At 35.7% G+C, this 17,504-nt stretch overlaps 1 protein-coding gene across 2 annotated transcripts in view; it reads right to left on the reverse strand.

The window, feature by feature from the left end:
* Positions 1-17,504, reverse strand: part of LOC106470068 (alkaline phosphatase-like) — a 38,418-nt gene that overhangs the window by 7,933 nt on the left and 12,981 nt on the right. For both annotated transcript variants that reach the window (XM_022398612.1, XM_022398613.1), the window contains exons 3-7: positions 15,017-15,237; positions 7,367-7,541; positions 6,214-6,392; positions 3,953-4,160; positions 202-342 (exon numbers count right to left, since the gene is read on the reverse strand). In XM_022398612.1, the coding sequence (XP_022254320.1) occupies positions 202-342; positions 3,953-4,160; positions 6,214-6,392; positions 7,367-7,541; positions 15,017-15,237 (924 nt within the window). The remainder of the gene's footprint in view (positions 1-201; positions 343-3,952; positions 4,161-6,213; positions 6,393-7,366; positions 7,542-15,016; positions 15,238-17,504) is intronic.

The raw sequence follows: 17,504 nt of genomic DNA on the forward strand, positions 1-17,504 counted from the left end.
ATACGCTGGGCATATCAAATGGGGAAGAATTCGATTTGGGATAAAAATAAACATGAGAGATAGGATAAGAGGTGATCATACTTGGACATAATGATAAGTTGTTGGCATACTTTCAACCAAAAAGAACGTACGCTATATATATATATATACACAAAGTGGTGAAACGAAATACATTTGGCGTGTACAAAATGGTATACGTACCTTCTACCATTAAGAAATACCCGTGGGGATTTCTACGGAGTATTTCAATAGCTTTTTGAGTCATCTCCGCTAAGGAGGGTTCACCAGTTGGACCTTTGTCTCGGTCAGTTTCGTATGTCATGTGAGAGTGGTCAAATAACCCTGCAATACATTAGGATATTTTCGTTTAGCATTCGTTTTTTTTTTTAATATAACATTTAATAACAATAAGAACAAGCGAACACACAATATTTTGACTCGAGCAGCTGTACAGTACAAGATATATATATTTTACGTGAAATAAAGTTTGGTTTGTTTTAAATTTCGCGCAAAGCTACACAAAGCTAGCCGTCCCTAATTTAGCAGTGAAAGACTAGAGGGAAGGCATCTAGACATCACCATCCACCGCCAACTCTTGGTCTACTCTTTTTTTACCAAAGAATAGTGGGATTGACCATAACATTATAACGCCCCCGCGGCTGACAGGGCGAGCATGTTTGGTGGGATGGGGATTCGAACCCGTGACCATCAGATTGGAAGTCAAGCGCCCTAACCACCTGGCCATACCCGAACAGATGCAGAAGAAATCATAAACAATAGAAGACTTACCAGCTACAAAAAGACTTATCTTCTTAAGAAACAGTAATAGGTATACTTAAACAATTAAACCAATGCATAAAAGAGAATTCAATAATATTTAATTACTGTTTATGTAGCGGCTATTTTCGTTAAAACGGATTGTCTTTTAAGAAGCTTTAAAACCCTCATCATCCGGGTATCTACGTGAGCAATAGAGTTAATATATCATAATTTAAATACAATAGACCTATAAGCTATTACTGATTGGCTCAGTTACTTCAAAACTGGAAGAAAAAGTAATAACTTTAGTTTAGTGAATTTAGTGCGTGGTTTAACTTCTTTATTGTTAAACCGACAAATAGATCTGTTTTGGACTAGGCAGCAAATTGTCTCTTTCTACCTCAATGCATGGGCCAAGCGTGGCCTTGTGGTTAGCGTACCCGTACTGAGAATCCGAGGGTTCTTAGTTCATGTCTCATTGCCACAAAAAAAAACAAAAAAAAACGCGCAATAAGAATGACTGTCAAATCCCACTATTCGGTCAGATAAGAGTAGTTCAACAGGCTGTTGATTGGATGCCTTCCCTATAGTCTATCAGCACATAATTAGGGACGGTTGTGTGCAGATCTTTGTATGTGTAGCTTTGGGGCAAAAGTCTAAAAAAACAACAACAATTAAATCCTCAATGCATATAACAACTCAAATAATGAAATTTACTCAAAAGAATATACGGTAGTAACATTACTACTTTAAATATATATATATATATTAAATCAAATTTCAAAAATATTTTTTAGCATTTTTAAGCGGGTTTGCAGGAAGTTATGCCTTTAGGAAGTATCTTTTAATATCTTTAATCGGAAGTACTCGTTACTATAACCGGAACTAAGGAAATGCCGCGGTCTTACTTACACGTGATAAGGTTTTTTTTTAAGATGAACTTTAAAATCTGTAAACTGTCATAACTATCTAACTGTGCAGTTGAAAATATGATAACCATAGTCGTTTTCTAACCGGTAGGTGTCTAGAGTTTGAGTCTGTGTTGATGACTCTAGAAAATATAATTGGATAAAGTTTTGTGAGTCTGTTCACGGGAGCGAAACTTACTTGTCTGTTTTCTTTAAAAAGTCTTAAGGCTTTTCGAAACGCGTAAATCAACATGAGGAATTAAGAATGGAATATTTAGTTAATTCATGTCGATTTTTTCGAGTCTTGTGCGGTAACATTCAACTTTCGGGTTATTTCAAGAGATTATATAACTTTCCTATTTTTTGAAAGATTTTACATTTCGAATAATTTTATGCCATTTCCAGCCATTATGCTATAGTTCAATAATTTAGGAGTTTCTTTACATACCGTCTTTCTCTTTGATTAATCGCTTGGATAAGAAAATTAAATGTATGTAAGTTATACCGAATAATTTGAAATAACTACAAAAATAATAAAAACGCCCTCATGCAGTCGTTTGTATGATAAACCGTGTTTTCGTGGCCAAATGTTTATCTGTCACAAATGCGCTTTAGCTGCTGTCGATTCCACTCTCTACCAAATGTTATCATGATTCCTTCTGTCAGAACAACCTGCGCACTTGAATCAGACAGACTATCATCTGCTTCATTCCACGCTATATGAAAAAAAAAAGTCTCATTTCTTCTGCAACTGAGCTTTTGCAGTATTCAGTGTAAACGTCTGCTTTATGTTAAATACATAAATTAATATTTTACATCTGAAAAAATTAAATTCGGAAATAATTGTTTATTTTTAAATGTTCTAAGGAGCTCAAACGAATATTTAATGCTACATAATGCACCACCTTCCCCAAACCAGGTATTCACTCAAGTTATTCAAAAAGCATACTTTTGAGGATAAACACATAGCAAGTTTACTAGAGATGTGCCAGTAGTTATTATAACTATAATAACCAATGAGTAATGAGTAGTGGCTCAGCATTAAGTTTCGATGCCCGAGGTGAGAATAGCATTGTGTAGCTTTGAGCTTAACAACAAACAAACACACCGACACTGAATGATACCTCAACGTTATATATTGCATCGCGGACTCCAATTAATACTGAAATATCGTATCAGTATGTATCCAAAACTTCATCTAAATCGTTTCAACGGATTTGGTGTTCCAGTTTCGATCTGCTAGAGCAGATTGTCATCGGATCAAACAAGACAATTTCTAAGGAGTTGGGTGAAATCTATTATAATATCATTCAGATGGATAGCAATCCTCCACGTAGACTGTATTAATATATATATATATATTAATAAAAACATATTCAAATTCACTGTTTGAGGTCTTTAGACAGCTCGCCAATCAACTGTAAATTTGAAATAACTTGTATTTTTTAGGGACTTTATTGAAATAAACTAAAACTTAGTTTTAAGATCGGCAGTAATTCGGCATTTTCAATCTGTTGAACATGATAATTTACTGAAAAAAAAAATCTGTTATATATTTCAAAGGAAATCAATAGCCACGGAAAATGCATGTAAAAAGGGTCTCAGCTGTGACATAAGACTCAAACTGATCAACCGTTAAGTGTGACTCAAATACTTAATGAACTATCGAAATCCATAGAAATAGTAACAAACCAAAACAAATTATACCACTGGAGCCATTTTGATGAAAATTTTAGAGGCTTTATAATACTCTTTGTAAGAAAATACGGCAAGCTTTAGTATAGTATTTATAGTACTTTTTTCATTCAAAGATCGTATTGTTTGATTGGTTTGAGTGTTACTGAAATCATTTTATAATTTTGTTTTGTTTTGCTGAGCCCTAATGAAAAAACAAAAGAAAATGCACACGCTGATCACCAGTCCATATCTAAATCAAATTTTGATTACTTTACTAGAGGAGCTGAGCCTCGTCTAATGGGTAGAGCGCCTGGCCTGTAACTTAGAGAATTCATGGTTCGCCACTCGTTGCCGCAAATATGCGGTCAGCACTTTGAGGCCGTGGGTGCTTTATAAGAGTTACGGTCAAATTTCACTATTCGATCAGACTAGAGTAAGCCAAGAGTTAGCTGTGGGTCCTGTGTACTAGCTATCTGTGCTCTTGTCTATTAGCTCAAAATTAGGACTGCTATGTGTAGTTAACTAGATCTGAAACTAACAAGAAAACCATACTATTCTTTATGTCAAGTATGATGATTAAATTATAAATTTTATTAGAAAGGAATTACCTAACAAGTAATCTGTACGCCCAGTGTCCACTGCTTCAAAATCTTCCTTCTTCCACACAAACCGATGATGTAAATCTCGTGCCTTTTTGTCCTTCTGCCATTCCTCAATCAGGTTTCTTCCATCCTGACGTCGACCTATGTCAGCCGGACGCTCAGGATCTCGCTCATTTTGTGGCAGGAAGTGACGTCGACCTCCTCCAAGTATTACCTGGAGTATAATGACTTCAAATGTAGTGAATGAAAAATAACAAAACAATTGAGCACTCTGAAGGTCATTTATTATGGCATTAGGCAAACATTCTTGGTCACACATCTGTGTTTTAATCAGTATTAGAGTAATATCAGTCTACCCTTTTCGATATCAAAGGCAATTAAGGCTACTCTTAAAAGAGCCCTTTAAAGCACTTTTTCTGTCATTAAACTCGTCCTCTTTAACAATCGTACCATCTCCTAAAGAAGGCCCATCATCGAGCCTACAGAGTCTTCACATGTTCAGTTTGAAAGAGTACTTGCTTCTCGTAACCCCAGTTGGAAGGAGATTCGAACCCCGCGTGCTAGCGGTGGGTGTTTTTTCCCTATAATGCTGCATATCCGTATAATTCGAGGAAAGCCACTACACTATGCTTGCATTCGAGACTATTCTGAACTTAGATGTTTCAACATCAAGATCGTTGATTTCATAAATGATGTGATGGTGATGTAAGACGTTTTTAGTTTCTGTACATATACAAGGTTTAATTTCTGGCGGATCTGAGATCCGGAATCTGTTTTTTTTTATCTAAAGGTGGAAACATTGTAATTACTTTTAAGACTACACTGCCAACTAATATCTGACTGACGTAGTCAACTACGTTACTCCTCCTTCCAGCTCTTCACCACACCTCACACGCTTGTAAGCAGGGATCTGATGCCTAGAAAGTTAGCACTGCCAATATACTGATATATACAGATATGTATGAATGTATACATATTTGCTGGAGTACCATGATGAGTGTAAATTACATATGTGTAGAACTCCCTTGTTACGCGTTAGCTTTGTAAAGCAACCCTCCAGTGTCTCAGAGTTAAGACTAAAGGTTTATAACGCTAAAAATCTGGTTTCGATATATACAGTTTTCAGAGCACATATAACTCATTGTGTAGCTTTGCGCTTAACAACAAACAAACTTGTAAAGCAGAAAGATAGCGCCGATCGAGGAAGTTAGTGGAATAATATGTAGAGTTGGTAAAAACTGGATACATTCGATAAACACGGATCGAATAAAACAACATCGAAGTGATAATATTCAGGACTAAATACATTAAAATTTATACTAAAACACAAACCTTACCCAAAACCCAAGATAGTTCGGTATTTTTAAAAATATCTTCTTGTTAACTATCGCCATCTAATGCGTTGTTTTCAATAATCAATATTTCCAAATCACAATTAATTACAATACGAAGACAAATGACACAAACACCTAACTGTTATGAACTTATACCGATACATGGGTTCAGCCACATGTTACAGTACATCTCTGGACTGACACAACGTAAGGTCGCCTGTAGTACCAAAACAATGACAACTGAGAACACGATAACATCTTATACAAGAGTTCTATGGCTTCAGCCACATGTTACAGTACATCTCTGGACTGAACAACGTAAGGTCGCCTGTAGTACCAAAACAATGACAACTAAGAACACGATAACATCTTGTACAAGAGTTCTATGGCTTCAGCCACATGTTACAGTACATCTCTGGACTGAACAACGTAAGGTCGCCTGTAGTACCAAAACAATGACAACTAAGAACACGAAAACATCTTATACAAGAGCTCTAAGCTGCTAGTTGTCAACATTTGTATCAAATGTGTTGAGAACTTCTGCTAACGTGTCGGTCAAATCCATGTTTTAATGGATATCAGATGTAGTACTTTTTGACAAAATATAGATAATTTCTATTTTATTTTTCAATTTTGTGAATCTGAAACAACCGAGTCCACAAATATATTTTATTTGTTGTATTCTGAACATCAGATTAATTGAATTGAATATCGTGAAAACTTCCGATCTTTAAGTGTAAATTCTTGTTCTGAAGGATGTAATTTTTACAATTTAAAAAGATATATCTAAATAATGGTGCGATTTACTTGCCATCTGTTGGTCTTATATTTGTTTGTTAATATGCAGAAAAACAACTAATACACTCATGCGTCAGTTGACTCCGTCTTTTGTTAATTATTGTTATAACAGTTTTGTTTCTTTTAAAATCCTACGTTTATGTGGCGGCCAGGCTCATCTTCCACCAGTTGCCTAGCGATGTCTTTACACGTACTACGGGCATCTTCCGGCATCTTATCGTCAGACTCCCAGTACCTGCTGGCTGAGTGGGCGTACATGGCCGCTGGGGTAGCGTGAGTGACCCTGGTTGTCGTTACCAGTCCAGTCGCCTTACCTAATGAAGATAATCAGGCATTTTCATTTTAAAATCTCAGTTCATTCAGAGAGCGGTATTTTGGTATTCATTGGGGATAATAAATAGCCGTTTTTGTAAGTTTCGTTGGTGGAGATGTCAAAGTCTTTCAAATGTGAAACTGATACGTCACAAGGATAGTTCCATTGTTCTCACCGGAAGTGAGGTACAACAAACTGTGTTTTTTTGCGCTCGGAACGAACTGGTTAATCGTGTTTTAGAGAGTGGAAAATTCTTACAAGCTGTCTTTACTAATTAGTAAAAATAAGCTAACTTCCATTTTTTTAAACATATATGGAACCCACAACTTCAATGAGCTCTCTGCGCTATGATCGCCACAATAATTGAACACCGAGTTCCCGTGTTATAAGTGTTTAACTTTACAGCTAATTAACCGAGGGGTGGGAAAATAGTTTCATATATATAACCCTTTATTTTCTATTTGTTTGTTTTACTAATGGCAGAGTTGCTAAGGCTTTCTGTCGCCGTTCTTAAATTTGAACTGCTATCTAAAAGAGTAAGCAGCCAGGCAGCAGCACTCCACAATCCACGCTAAGGAACTGACTGTCTCTCTTGTAACAGCTTAAAGTGCGAGGACTATTATGTGGCACCGCACCGATTAAAATCCGGCTCGCCAGCTAGCAAGGGTTTTATAGCAAGTCCTTGAAGAACACTAAGAATGATTCCTTCTGAATCTTTCCTGAACCGGAACTAGTTACCCCCTTCCCCGTGGTTCAGCGGTGAGCTTGAGAACTAATAACGTTAACATTTCTGGGGGCCCGATTACAGTGGTGATCACAGTGCGATTAGCGTGTTGTGTATTTTTGAATCTAAGACTCAAACGTACAAACAGAAACTGACTTCACAATTATGATTGAAATATCTTGTTTCAAACAGACTTTGATTCTTTCACTGACTAAAAGTTGATCTTTTATTGAAACGTGTGCAACTCTTACCTTCTTGTTGGGCCCAGTCCGTCAAGCAAGGGATTCTTGATGTAATGCTAGACAAGCAATTCTCGTAAAGTCCGCTGTCATCCAGGCCTAACGTTTCGTAGCGACTTTTTACCCCACTCAACAAGGCAGTGGCACATGCTCCGGAATCTCCTACTTGACTGTCGATATTGTATGTCTGAAAACCCGAGATACAAAAACAGCTGAAACCTTAAGGCTCAAAATATTTTTAAACAGATGTGTGTTTTATACAAACAGAGACAGTTCTATAAATATAGGACATATTGTACTTAAGATTAGGCTACTCCATCTTGAAAGAAGAACAAGTGACTTTTTTGAAAGGAGTTCACCAGTTCTTTTCACTGCTAACTTTATGATTTTTCAAAAGTTGTCAAGGAATATTAATCTAATATCAAAAGCATAGAAAAACTATAATAAGTTCAGTGTTTTTCTGGGTTCAGAGTTAAGTACAATATCTTGTAGTTGTTCTGCAGAGGGTACGTAATGGAGCTTTGCATAACTTATACCTGTACTTGATGAAGATGTATCCTTGTTTGTTTGTTTTGAATTTCGCGCAAAGCTACACGAGGGCTATCTGCGCTAGCCGTCCCTAATTTAGCAGTGTAAAACTAGAGAGAAAGCAGCTAGTCATCACCACCCACCGCCACCTCTTGGGCTACTCTTTTTTACCAACTAATAGTGGGATTGACCGTCACATTATAATGCCCCAACGGCTGAAAGGGCGAGCATGTTTGGTGGGACGGGGATTCGAACCCGTGACCCTCAGATTGCGAGTCGAGCGCCCTAACCACCTGGCCGATATATCTTTAAACGTTGTCTTACCTTGTTTTACCTTGACATAAGTCGAAGTTCTGAACTTCACTTAAGCAGTGTGAAAGGTAATTTTGATTTGATTAGTGAGTTTATCTTTAACCCATTAGTTACCAATGTTTTATTTTTTTTGTGAAAAAAATACTACCCATCCTGATGAATTGCTTTTAATTATTTTATTTTATGTGCTGATTTTAGTTTAAATGCTAATTTTTCTGTTTTGATAAACTATTTTCGTAAATAAATCAGCATTTCTGTTGCACAGTTTTTTGAATTGTGGCGAAATATGAAACTCATGATAGGTTGATAACATTTTATTGTGGGAATATTATATTTAGGAGATTTCGGAACGTTAAAACTTTTTTTTTTGACAAAGAAACATTTTATTCACCAAGTTGTGCCAATTAATTTTGGGTTTTATTAGAAATAATAACTTGCGGTAAAACTGGTTCTGAAGCAGCTCTTTCTCAGTTTGGTATTTAATGGATTGAACCAAAAAAACCCACTATTTTCTTCTGGTGATTGATATGTTTACACTCGCTACCTGGCCCGGCATAGCCAGGTGGTTAGGGCACTCTACTCGCAATCTCAGGGTCGCGGGTTCGAATCCCCCGTCCCACCAAACATATCGCCCTTTCAGCCGTGTAGGCGTTATAATGTGATGGTCAATCCCACTATTCGTTGGTAATGTGAGTAGCCCAAGAGTTGGCAGTGGGTGGTGATGACTAGCTGCCTTCCCTTTAGTCTTGCACTGCTAAATTAAGGACGGCTAGCGCAGATAGCCCTCGTGTAGCTTTGCGCGAAATTCAAAACAAACAAACACTCGCTACCTGGCGGTTAAATGTTACATTCGATTTGTTAGGGAATGTTAGGGAGTCAAACACATCACAGTACAAAACCGGTCAAATTGCTAACTTTCAAATGATGTAATACTCTTTTTTTTTCCGAAATACGCGAGATAATACACTACTACCAACCAAATTCACAAAAAGTATGTAGTATGTACGTTTGTCATGATAATACGCAGTTCACTAACTTAATTCTCGGTTAGGCAGTCTGAGTGGTTCAAGTGAACTTAGGTGTGGTGGTGGATGATGATATTTTTTGGCATTATTTCTTCAAATAAGTGCCCACATTTTTAACACTGTTTAATTAAGCTCACTCTTGAGTTTAAATTAAGCCGCTTATAGATTCTAACATGCAGTTTGACAGTTGGTTATGAAGAGTATATAATGAATAATTTCAGGTGCTTGAGAAGGTCGCCAATATTATACAGTCTTGAGATGAAGTGCGAATATGGCGACCAGGGTTAGGAGTTCAAAAACAAATCTGATACAGCTAATGCATCTTGTGGAAACACATTTTCTCAAAGAGACTTAGCAACTCTGTGACAAAATAGGCACCTCCAGCGTCTTCCGCAAAATGGGATTAAAATCCTGAACCAGGTCATGAAAGATTAGAATATATGAAAGCAAGAGTTGTGATCTCTTGGTTTAAGTAAGAAAAGGGTCCACAACATAATTCTCCTAATAATTGAAAGAGGGCGCTCCAAAGTACGTTTAATGTGTTTCCGGCCTTTTACTCAAACGACTGAAATATATTATACTTGTTAAAAAACGTATACACTACATCGTGCAGGGACAAAATACGGAGGGCAGTCCATTTACTCTTGCTGACAAAATTGAAGAGGACCTTAAGGTCATCTCAGTAGAGCCATTACTACCACTGGGAAATACAAGGCAGTTACCCCGTCCAAAATTTTACTGACCATATCTTTAGATCTTTTATCATATATCTTTTTTTTTCACTAATATAATTCCAAATTACTTTGGAAAGGTGTTTAAAAATATCTACATGTAATATTTCATACTATGAGTTATAAATAATTACATATTTTTCCCGAATGTAACTGGTCAATATCTAACTGCCCGCGGAATGTCGAATAGTGTAAACTTTCTTCGGATATGACATAAGTAGTTGGATTGATTGTCATGGAATTGCAATATATTTAGTACTAGAGGAATTAATGTAAGTTGGAAAACACTTGTTTTTTCAACAAGAAGCAGATATTGTATTTTACGTTAACTTTTACATGAAAGTTGAAGTCACTTTTTAGATTCCTGTTATAACTGATAGTTTTTACTGGGACGGCTTCATAAATCGTGAATAGAGGGGCAGTCAATGCAGAAGTAAATGACGAAAATGGGGTGTAAAATAATGTTTTCTTCCTCCAAGTGGGACACCTTTCTTGAAAATTTTAACTGTTTTACACCGCTGTCTAGACCACATTGATACGAAATTAAAATCATTTTCCACTGGAGGTGGGGGGATTCACCACCCTAGACACACCAACATCATAGCTCTGCCCTGGACTTGCTGGGGATCTCAGGTGACCCTCAGACGCCCATTCCTCGTCTGAATTTAGATTCTGTTTTCGGCCTTATTCAACAGTGTTAGAAATAGGGTCATGTCGTTTCCTTAGTTTTATTCAAAGGGGGGTTTCCCCCTTCTTCATAAAAGTGTAAAAACGTCTGATTTCGTCTCCAACCTAATATCTTAGTAAATAAACTTTTTGTCATTAGAAAATATTTTGTAATCAATATTGCTTTGTATCATTAAGAATTAAATACCCGAACTTCAGAAGATTTTAGCAAAGGTTCCCTACACTTTATATTATGCACTGCACAAACTTAAAATGGATAAACTTTGGTCCCGAAATCGTCTTCACCCACCCATCCTGAGGGGAAAAAAAACGACTGCAGTTATTGCATTTCCTCAGTTCTCATTTTTCTTTTAGAAATGAGATTATGTTTGTCAAGACATATCCACATTTCTTCATTGGACACATCAATGGGGGAAATCAGAGAAAATTCTGTATACACCTAACCAACTTGGGCAGAGCTTCAAGACTTTCCAAGGCCTCATAGTGGAGTTTTATGGCTTTGGAGGAACTTAAGAAGGATATGAAGAAGCATTCCATCTTTCTGAGCAAGAGAAAGTTGAGAAATAAATACACCAGTAGCTATGGGTTGGTTGACGTAAATGAAAAAGATGAGCAGAGTTAAAAAAGGTTGAATGGGAAGGGGGGAGAGGAGTAAAGGAATTCCTAATGACATTTCTGTTTATACTCCCTCTCTCTCTACTTGAGGAGTAACTAGAGTTTATGTTTCACATTTCGCTTTGTAACCCTAACCCTATATTTATTTACGTAGTTCTGTATAACAGATTGAGTCTCACTGACTTTTTAAAATCAGTTGCCATTAGTCTGAAGTTTGTCAAAATGAAAATGTTTTGAGATTAGTCGTCATTAATCTGAAGTCTATCAAGGTGAAGAGTTTTGAGGTTAGCTGTCATTAGTCTGTTGTTTCGTATGTTCACTTGTGTCTATAAAATATATAACAACATTATACGTTCACTTGTGTTTATGAAATAAACAACAACATCATATGTTCACTTGTGTTTATAAAATGAACAACAACATCATATGTTTACTTGTGTTTATAAAATAAACAACAACATCATGTGTTCACTTGTGTTTATAAAATGAACAACAACAACATCATATGTTCACTTGTGTTTATGAAATAAACAACAACATCATATGTTTACTTGTGTTTATGAAATAAACAACAACATCATATGTTCACTTGTGTTTATATGAACAACAACAACATCATATGTTCACTTGTGTTTATGAAATAAACAACAACATCATATGTTCACTTGTGTTTATAAAATAAACAACAGCATCATATGTTTACTTGGGTTTATAAAATAAACAACAACATCATATGTTTCACTTGGGCTTATAAAATAAACAACAACATCATATGTTCACTTGTGTTTATAAAATAAACATTTGTTTCCTATGAAATAAGCACCAATTTCATAAGTAAATTTGTTCCTATAAAATAAACAATGGCTTCATATCTTTTTTTAATATAGATTCTATTTTAATTCATAGTAAAGATCCGTTCTTCTTTATGCAGACTGTGTAAGTATGCTGTCCTATTTAGTTTTCTTTTGCTGTCTAATATAAGAAATGGTTTCTATTTATGTAAAAGTTACTGTCGGAATATATTCCTCCTACTGGTTGACTTCAATGATGCTTCATTGTTGTATTGATGTCTGATATAGATGATAAGATCATGTAGGTATCATTATATCCTGTTTCTGTATCAAGGGAAAAGAAAGACTCACCAAACTGAACACAAGAATTGTTTAACATATCTTCGGAGGATTCACAAAAATTACATTGATTCGTGATCATGGCCATGGTACTGGTCTAATACTGTTTACTGTAAGATAGATACCAGTACTTTATGTATAACGAAAGCAGTTTATTACTGTTTATTGTATGACAGATACGAGCACTCTGTGTACAACGAATCTGGTCTAATACTGTTTACTGTAAGATAGATACCAGTATTTTATGTATAACGAAAGTAGTTTATTACTGTTTATTGTATGACAGATACAAGCACTCTGTGTACAACGAATCTGGTCTAATACTGTTTACTGTAAGATAGGTACCAGTATTTTATGTAAAACGAAATTGTTATAATATTGTTTACTGTAAGATAGATACCAGTATTTTATATAAAACGAAACTGGTCTGGTACTTATTGGGGGTAAGATAGATATGAGTACTACAAGTACAACAAAACTGGTCTGGTACTCATTGGGGATAAGATAGATATGAGTACTGTAAGTACAACGAAACTGGTCTGGTACTTATTGGGGGTAAGATAGATATGAGTACTGTAAGTACAACGAAACTGGTCTAGCAAGGTATACTGTAAGATAAGTTACAAGTACTGTATATATATATAATGAAACTGAAGGAAAAAAGAAATGTTAGCAAGAAACGTAAATCTACGGCATTATTAGAAAATACCTAACTTTAAAGTTGAATGAATTATACTTCTGTTTATTGGAAGGGATATACGTTACTTCACAGTTTTAGGCCTGCAAATTTATCAAAACCTTAGAAGAGACTTCTGAAACAACTTTCATTAAGCGTGTTTTATTAGTCTACATCCGTGGTGTGCAAATTGTGGGGCGAATCCCCCAAACGAAGCAGGGAGAGTCGGTAGAGGCGCGCGACTATGACTATTGGAGAATATAAATTATGTCTGAAATAATAAATATGGAAATAAATAAATTTTAAAAACTACCCTCGAGATATTACTACTATTAAGTAATATAAAAACAACAATTAACATTGGAAAATGGCATGTACAGTAACTACAAAAATAAATTATATGGGATGCGGGAAGTAAAGCACGTGTTTAGAAAGGGGACGTCATTAAAGTTTGCGCACCACTTGTTTAGACTGGCACTAAGGAAGAACATTTCCTACACATAAAATTAATTTTCAATCTCAGTATTATCCCATTTAAATGTACTCTGTGTTTATTTCATAATAAGTCTAAGCCAATATGTACAGGAACGTTTTATACAGAGGGATGAATACGTTATATTAAAACGATTTCGAGCCTCACCACGTAGTTACAGTCTATATCGCCGTCCCCCAGTGGCACAGCGGCATGTCCGCGGACTTATAAAACTAGAATCCTGGTTTCGATGCCCGTGGTGGGCAGAGCACAGATAGCCCATTGTGTAGCTTTGTGCTTAATTACAAACAAACAAACTATATCGCCACGTCCAGTCATGCTCTATCTGAGGAGCGTATGTTCTAACAATAGCCCCACAGCAAAATGTCCATTGCAAAAGGCTCCATCATAAGACTGAAATGGCCAAAGCATACGAATCCCCTTGTTTGTCTCTATATGCCATCCAGTGTCTGAGTTTAACAGTTTCCTAGTGTCAGTTTCAACAGTCCGATCTCACACAAATCCTGGAACTTTATCTGTATGTCTTTTTATGGAATAACATGAATACCCATTTTGTTTTCTTCAGGTGCTTGAGGTATGCGAAGGTTTAACGGGAGTTATAACTGAAAACGTTATCTTGGTGAACCCATACTCTATTGGTCGCGTTTTCGTACAAATCTGGTATTTTTGTATGTTGTAAATAGTCCAGAACATTATTCTTATTATAAGCAGAGTTCACTTTGACCTTTGTATCCAATCCCCTGATCCTTAATTTGCACCTGGCGTAGTATCCAGCGATGATTATGAATCCCTTCGAAAAAGGTTCGCGGCATGCAGTGAACCTCTTTTAAATTTTTATTTCTACCCATTGATCGCAAGAGAACGGCAGGAGACTTGTTACAGGCATCAAGTTACACATATGCTTCGTCAAGAGTCACCACTTATTGCTATTTTTCCCCGACTTGTTGCAGGTCTCTTTCTGGATGGCCTTGGTTGCCCAAACTGATACAAATTCCTTTTTTTCCAATGCCATTAAGTACAAAGAATATTTTTGAAATTCTAAATCTCCGACCTGAACACATCTTTTGATTTAAGCTTATGGATATTGTGTGTCAGAAAGAGCTGTTTTCACCAAAACGATCAAATTTCGATACCACAACACTGCGTATGCAAAGCCAAACAATGTATAAATGTAGTTCTCATACATTCTGCACTAGCTGCCTGTGGTGCCATACTAAAAATAATTTTAATATATAGTACTCAACTTTCTTTATTACAAATCTAAGAAAATATATGGAATTTTTTTTAGTAACTGCATATGAGGAAATGTACTGAGGAAAATCTGAATAATCTCCCAAAGAAACTCATTTTTTTATGATTGAAAGTAATTAAACTTTACTCTGAAAATTCCTGGTATGAATGTTTTTTCACTCTTTTAAATCAATTTGCATTCTTTTACAGAAAGATATAATATACATATTCTTACCTTTGCTAGTGCCACGTGTTCAAACTTGTCAAAGGCTAGGCTGTTTTCTTCCCCAGTCTGACCACGCTGCTGGCCACGTAAAATACGAGCAGCTGTGATGGTGGTAAGCCCCATCCCGTCACCTACAAAGAGGATTAAGTTTCTGGCAATGTTGTAGTTCCGCTCATGCTTTAGATTGCGGAGTAGGTTTCCTTTAGACTCCTCATACCAGTGCCACCTATCTGTGGAAAAAAAGAAAATGCATTATATAGTAGTTGTAACCACATAGGATTGTAATGCTTCAGCATAATGAAAATAATGTGAAGAAATAACCTGTAATATCTACTGTTTGAGACATAGGAAGGTTGTATTCTACCATGTTGTAGCAACCATACAAGGTTCTAATGATTCGCTATAATGAAAATATAATCTTTGAGTATGATGGTTGGTAAAACAAAATAGGCGGCCTAGCTAACTAATGAATGAATATTTGCTGTAAAATTCTATCAATGCTATGAGTGTAGCTACCAGTCTGGCCGCCAATTTTAGTTTCATTCCTTTAAGTCGCACGCTGAATCTTTTTTTTTTTTAGTCTCACCTTTTTTCACACCTAAGGTGTTTTTGATTGGATATCAAGATTTTTTGTCAATACACACCAACAAACCACAGCAAGTATGAAAATGACACTCGATCGTAACCAACATTAGCTTTAGGATTGCAACCCTATTATTCGGAACAGATCTATACTTTACAGAGCCAACCAGATTCTTCAAAATATATGGTTGAAATTTTTCCTCTCTAAACCATTGTTAATAACTTTATAGTAACGCCATGGAATCTAGATTGATAGTTTTTGTCATCACCCGTAGCAGTTGGTACAACCGTATCAAGCATCATTATTGACGCTAATATCACGTGACGCTAAACCCTCTTTAATTAGGAGAATTTCATAAGTTCATCAAATTTGTGCTTAAAAGCTGACAATGAATAATGACAATGACAGTGACCGTCCACCTGTATGATTCTTTTGAAAACTTGATCTAGAAACTGCTAATCTAGTTTGCTTGGTCTAACCAATACTTATGTATCTGGACGTGATTTCATCCTACAGTTTTGCTGCTCTAAATCAGCCGTCTTTAATCCGAGTGACAAAAGTTAAAAGTGGTCCATCTTTACTCTTGGGTGAAGCTGTATAAAAATTTTAGTGCGATAGCTCACGTGACTTTTTGTGTAGGTGTGCGCAAAAATATTGGTTAGAATTGAGCGGTTTTTGTTGAATAACTGTGCACATGTGGCTTATATTTAGAACAAATTTGACACCTAATTGTAGGTTATAAAGATCTACCAGTGTTTCGAATTTGAAAAAAATCCATGAAAGTTAAGTATGTTTTTCTATCAAATAAAGTTTCCTACTTTTGGCGCGAAGAAAAAATTAACAGGAAGAACTTTAATGAAAGGTTGTATATTTTATATCTCGTGTATTTCTAAATGGATTGTCTTGAAATTTGGTATGTGAAGTAAAGATCCAATAGAGCACATCCACTGAAAATATGTGATAGTTTGGATTACCACAGTTTGAGCTACAGAAAGTGGAAAATCGCTAAACTATCATTCCTTTTAATAACACGGTGAGTCCTGCAGGTTGATTTGGCCACACGACACACTACCGTGTGTCTTTATAATGAAGGAAATAACTTGTAATCTCCACCTCTTAGATACACATCAGCTTCGGTTTTTTTTTCTCAGCCCTGGAACCCCCAGACATGACTCTGTTTTTCTAATTTCTCCATACTCCAATCTCAAGTCTTTAAACTCACTAGATAACGTAAGATCAACCTCTTCAGCTAAAATTTAAATATCACACGAATGTAACGAACAAAAACTATCGCGAGCGGGGCGAAGGGGGATAACAATATTCCTGAACACCCCAGTTAGAAACTAAATTCCTGTCAAGAAAGGTTGTATTCTAAGTGAAAAGAATCACTAATATAATCATATGTATACTAACATATGCTTTAAGATTTAATGATTACTAATTTTAATGTCAGCGTGAGACTGTAATTAATTATAATTATCAAAAATAATAAAGAGAACCGGCTTTTAAATATGATATAATTTTTCTTCAGAAATGGAAATTTCAAAACTATGTTTATTGACTCTCCACTTGAATTGCTTCTAATGGTTAACTTCTTATTATTAACGTAATAAGAGCTTCTAATGGTTAACTTCTTATTATTAACGTAATAAGAGCTTCTAATTGTTAACTTAACAAGAACTTCTAATTGTTAACGTAATAAGAGCCTCTTATTGTTACCGTCATAAGAGCCTCTTATTGTTAACGTCATAAGAACCTCTAATTGTTAGCATAATAAGAGCTTCTAATTGTTAACGTAATAAGAGCCTCTAATTGTTAACGTAACAAGAGCTTCTAATTGTTAACTTAATAAGAACTTCTAATTGTTAACGTAATAAGAGCCTCTAATTGTTAACTTAATAAGAACTTCTTATT

Source organism: Limulus polyphemus, unplaced genomic scaffold, assembly GCF_000517525.1.
Source record: "Limulus polyphemus unplaced genomic scaffold, Limulus_polyphemus-2.1.2 Scaffold3803, whole genome shotgun sequence".
Taxonomy (NCBI): Eukaryota; Metazoa; Arthropoda; class Merostomata; order Xiphosura; family Limulidae; genus Limulus; species Limulus polyphemus.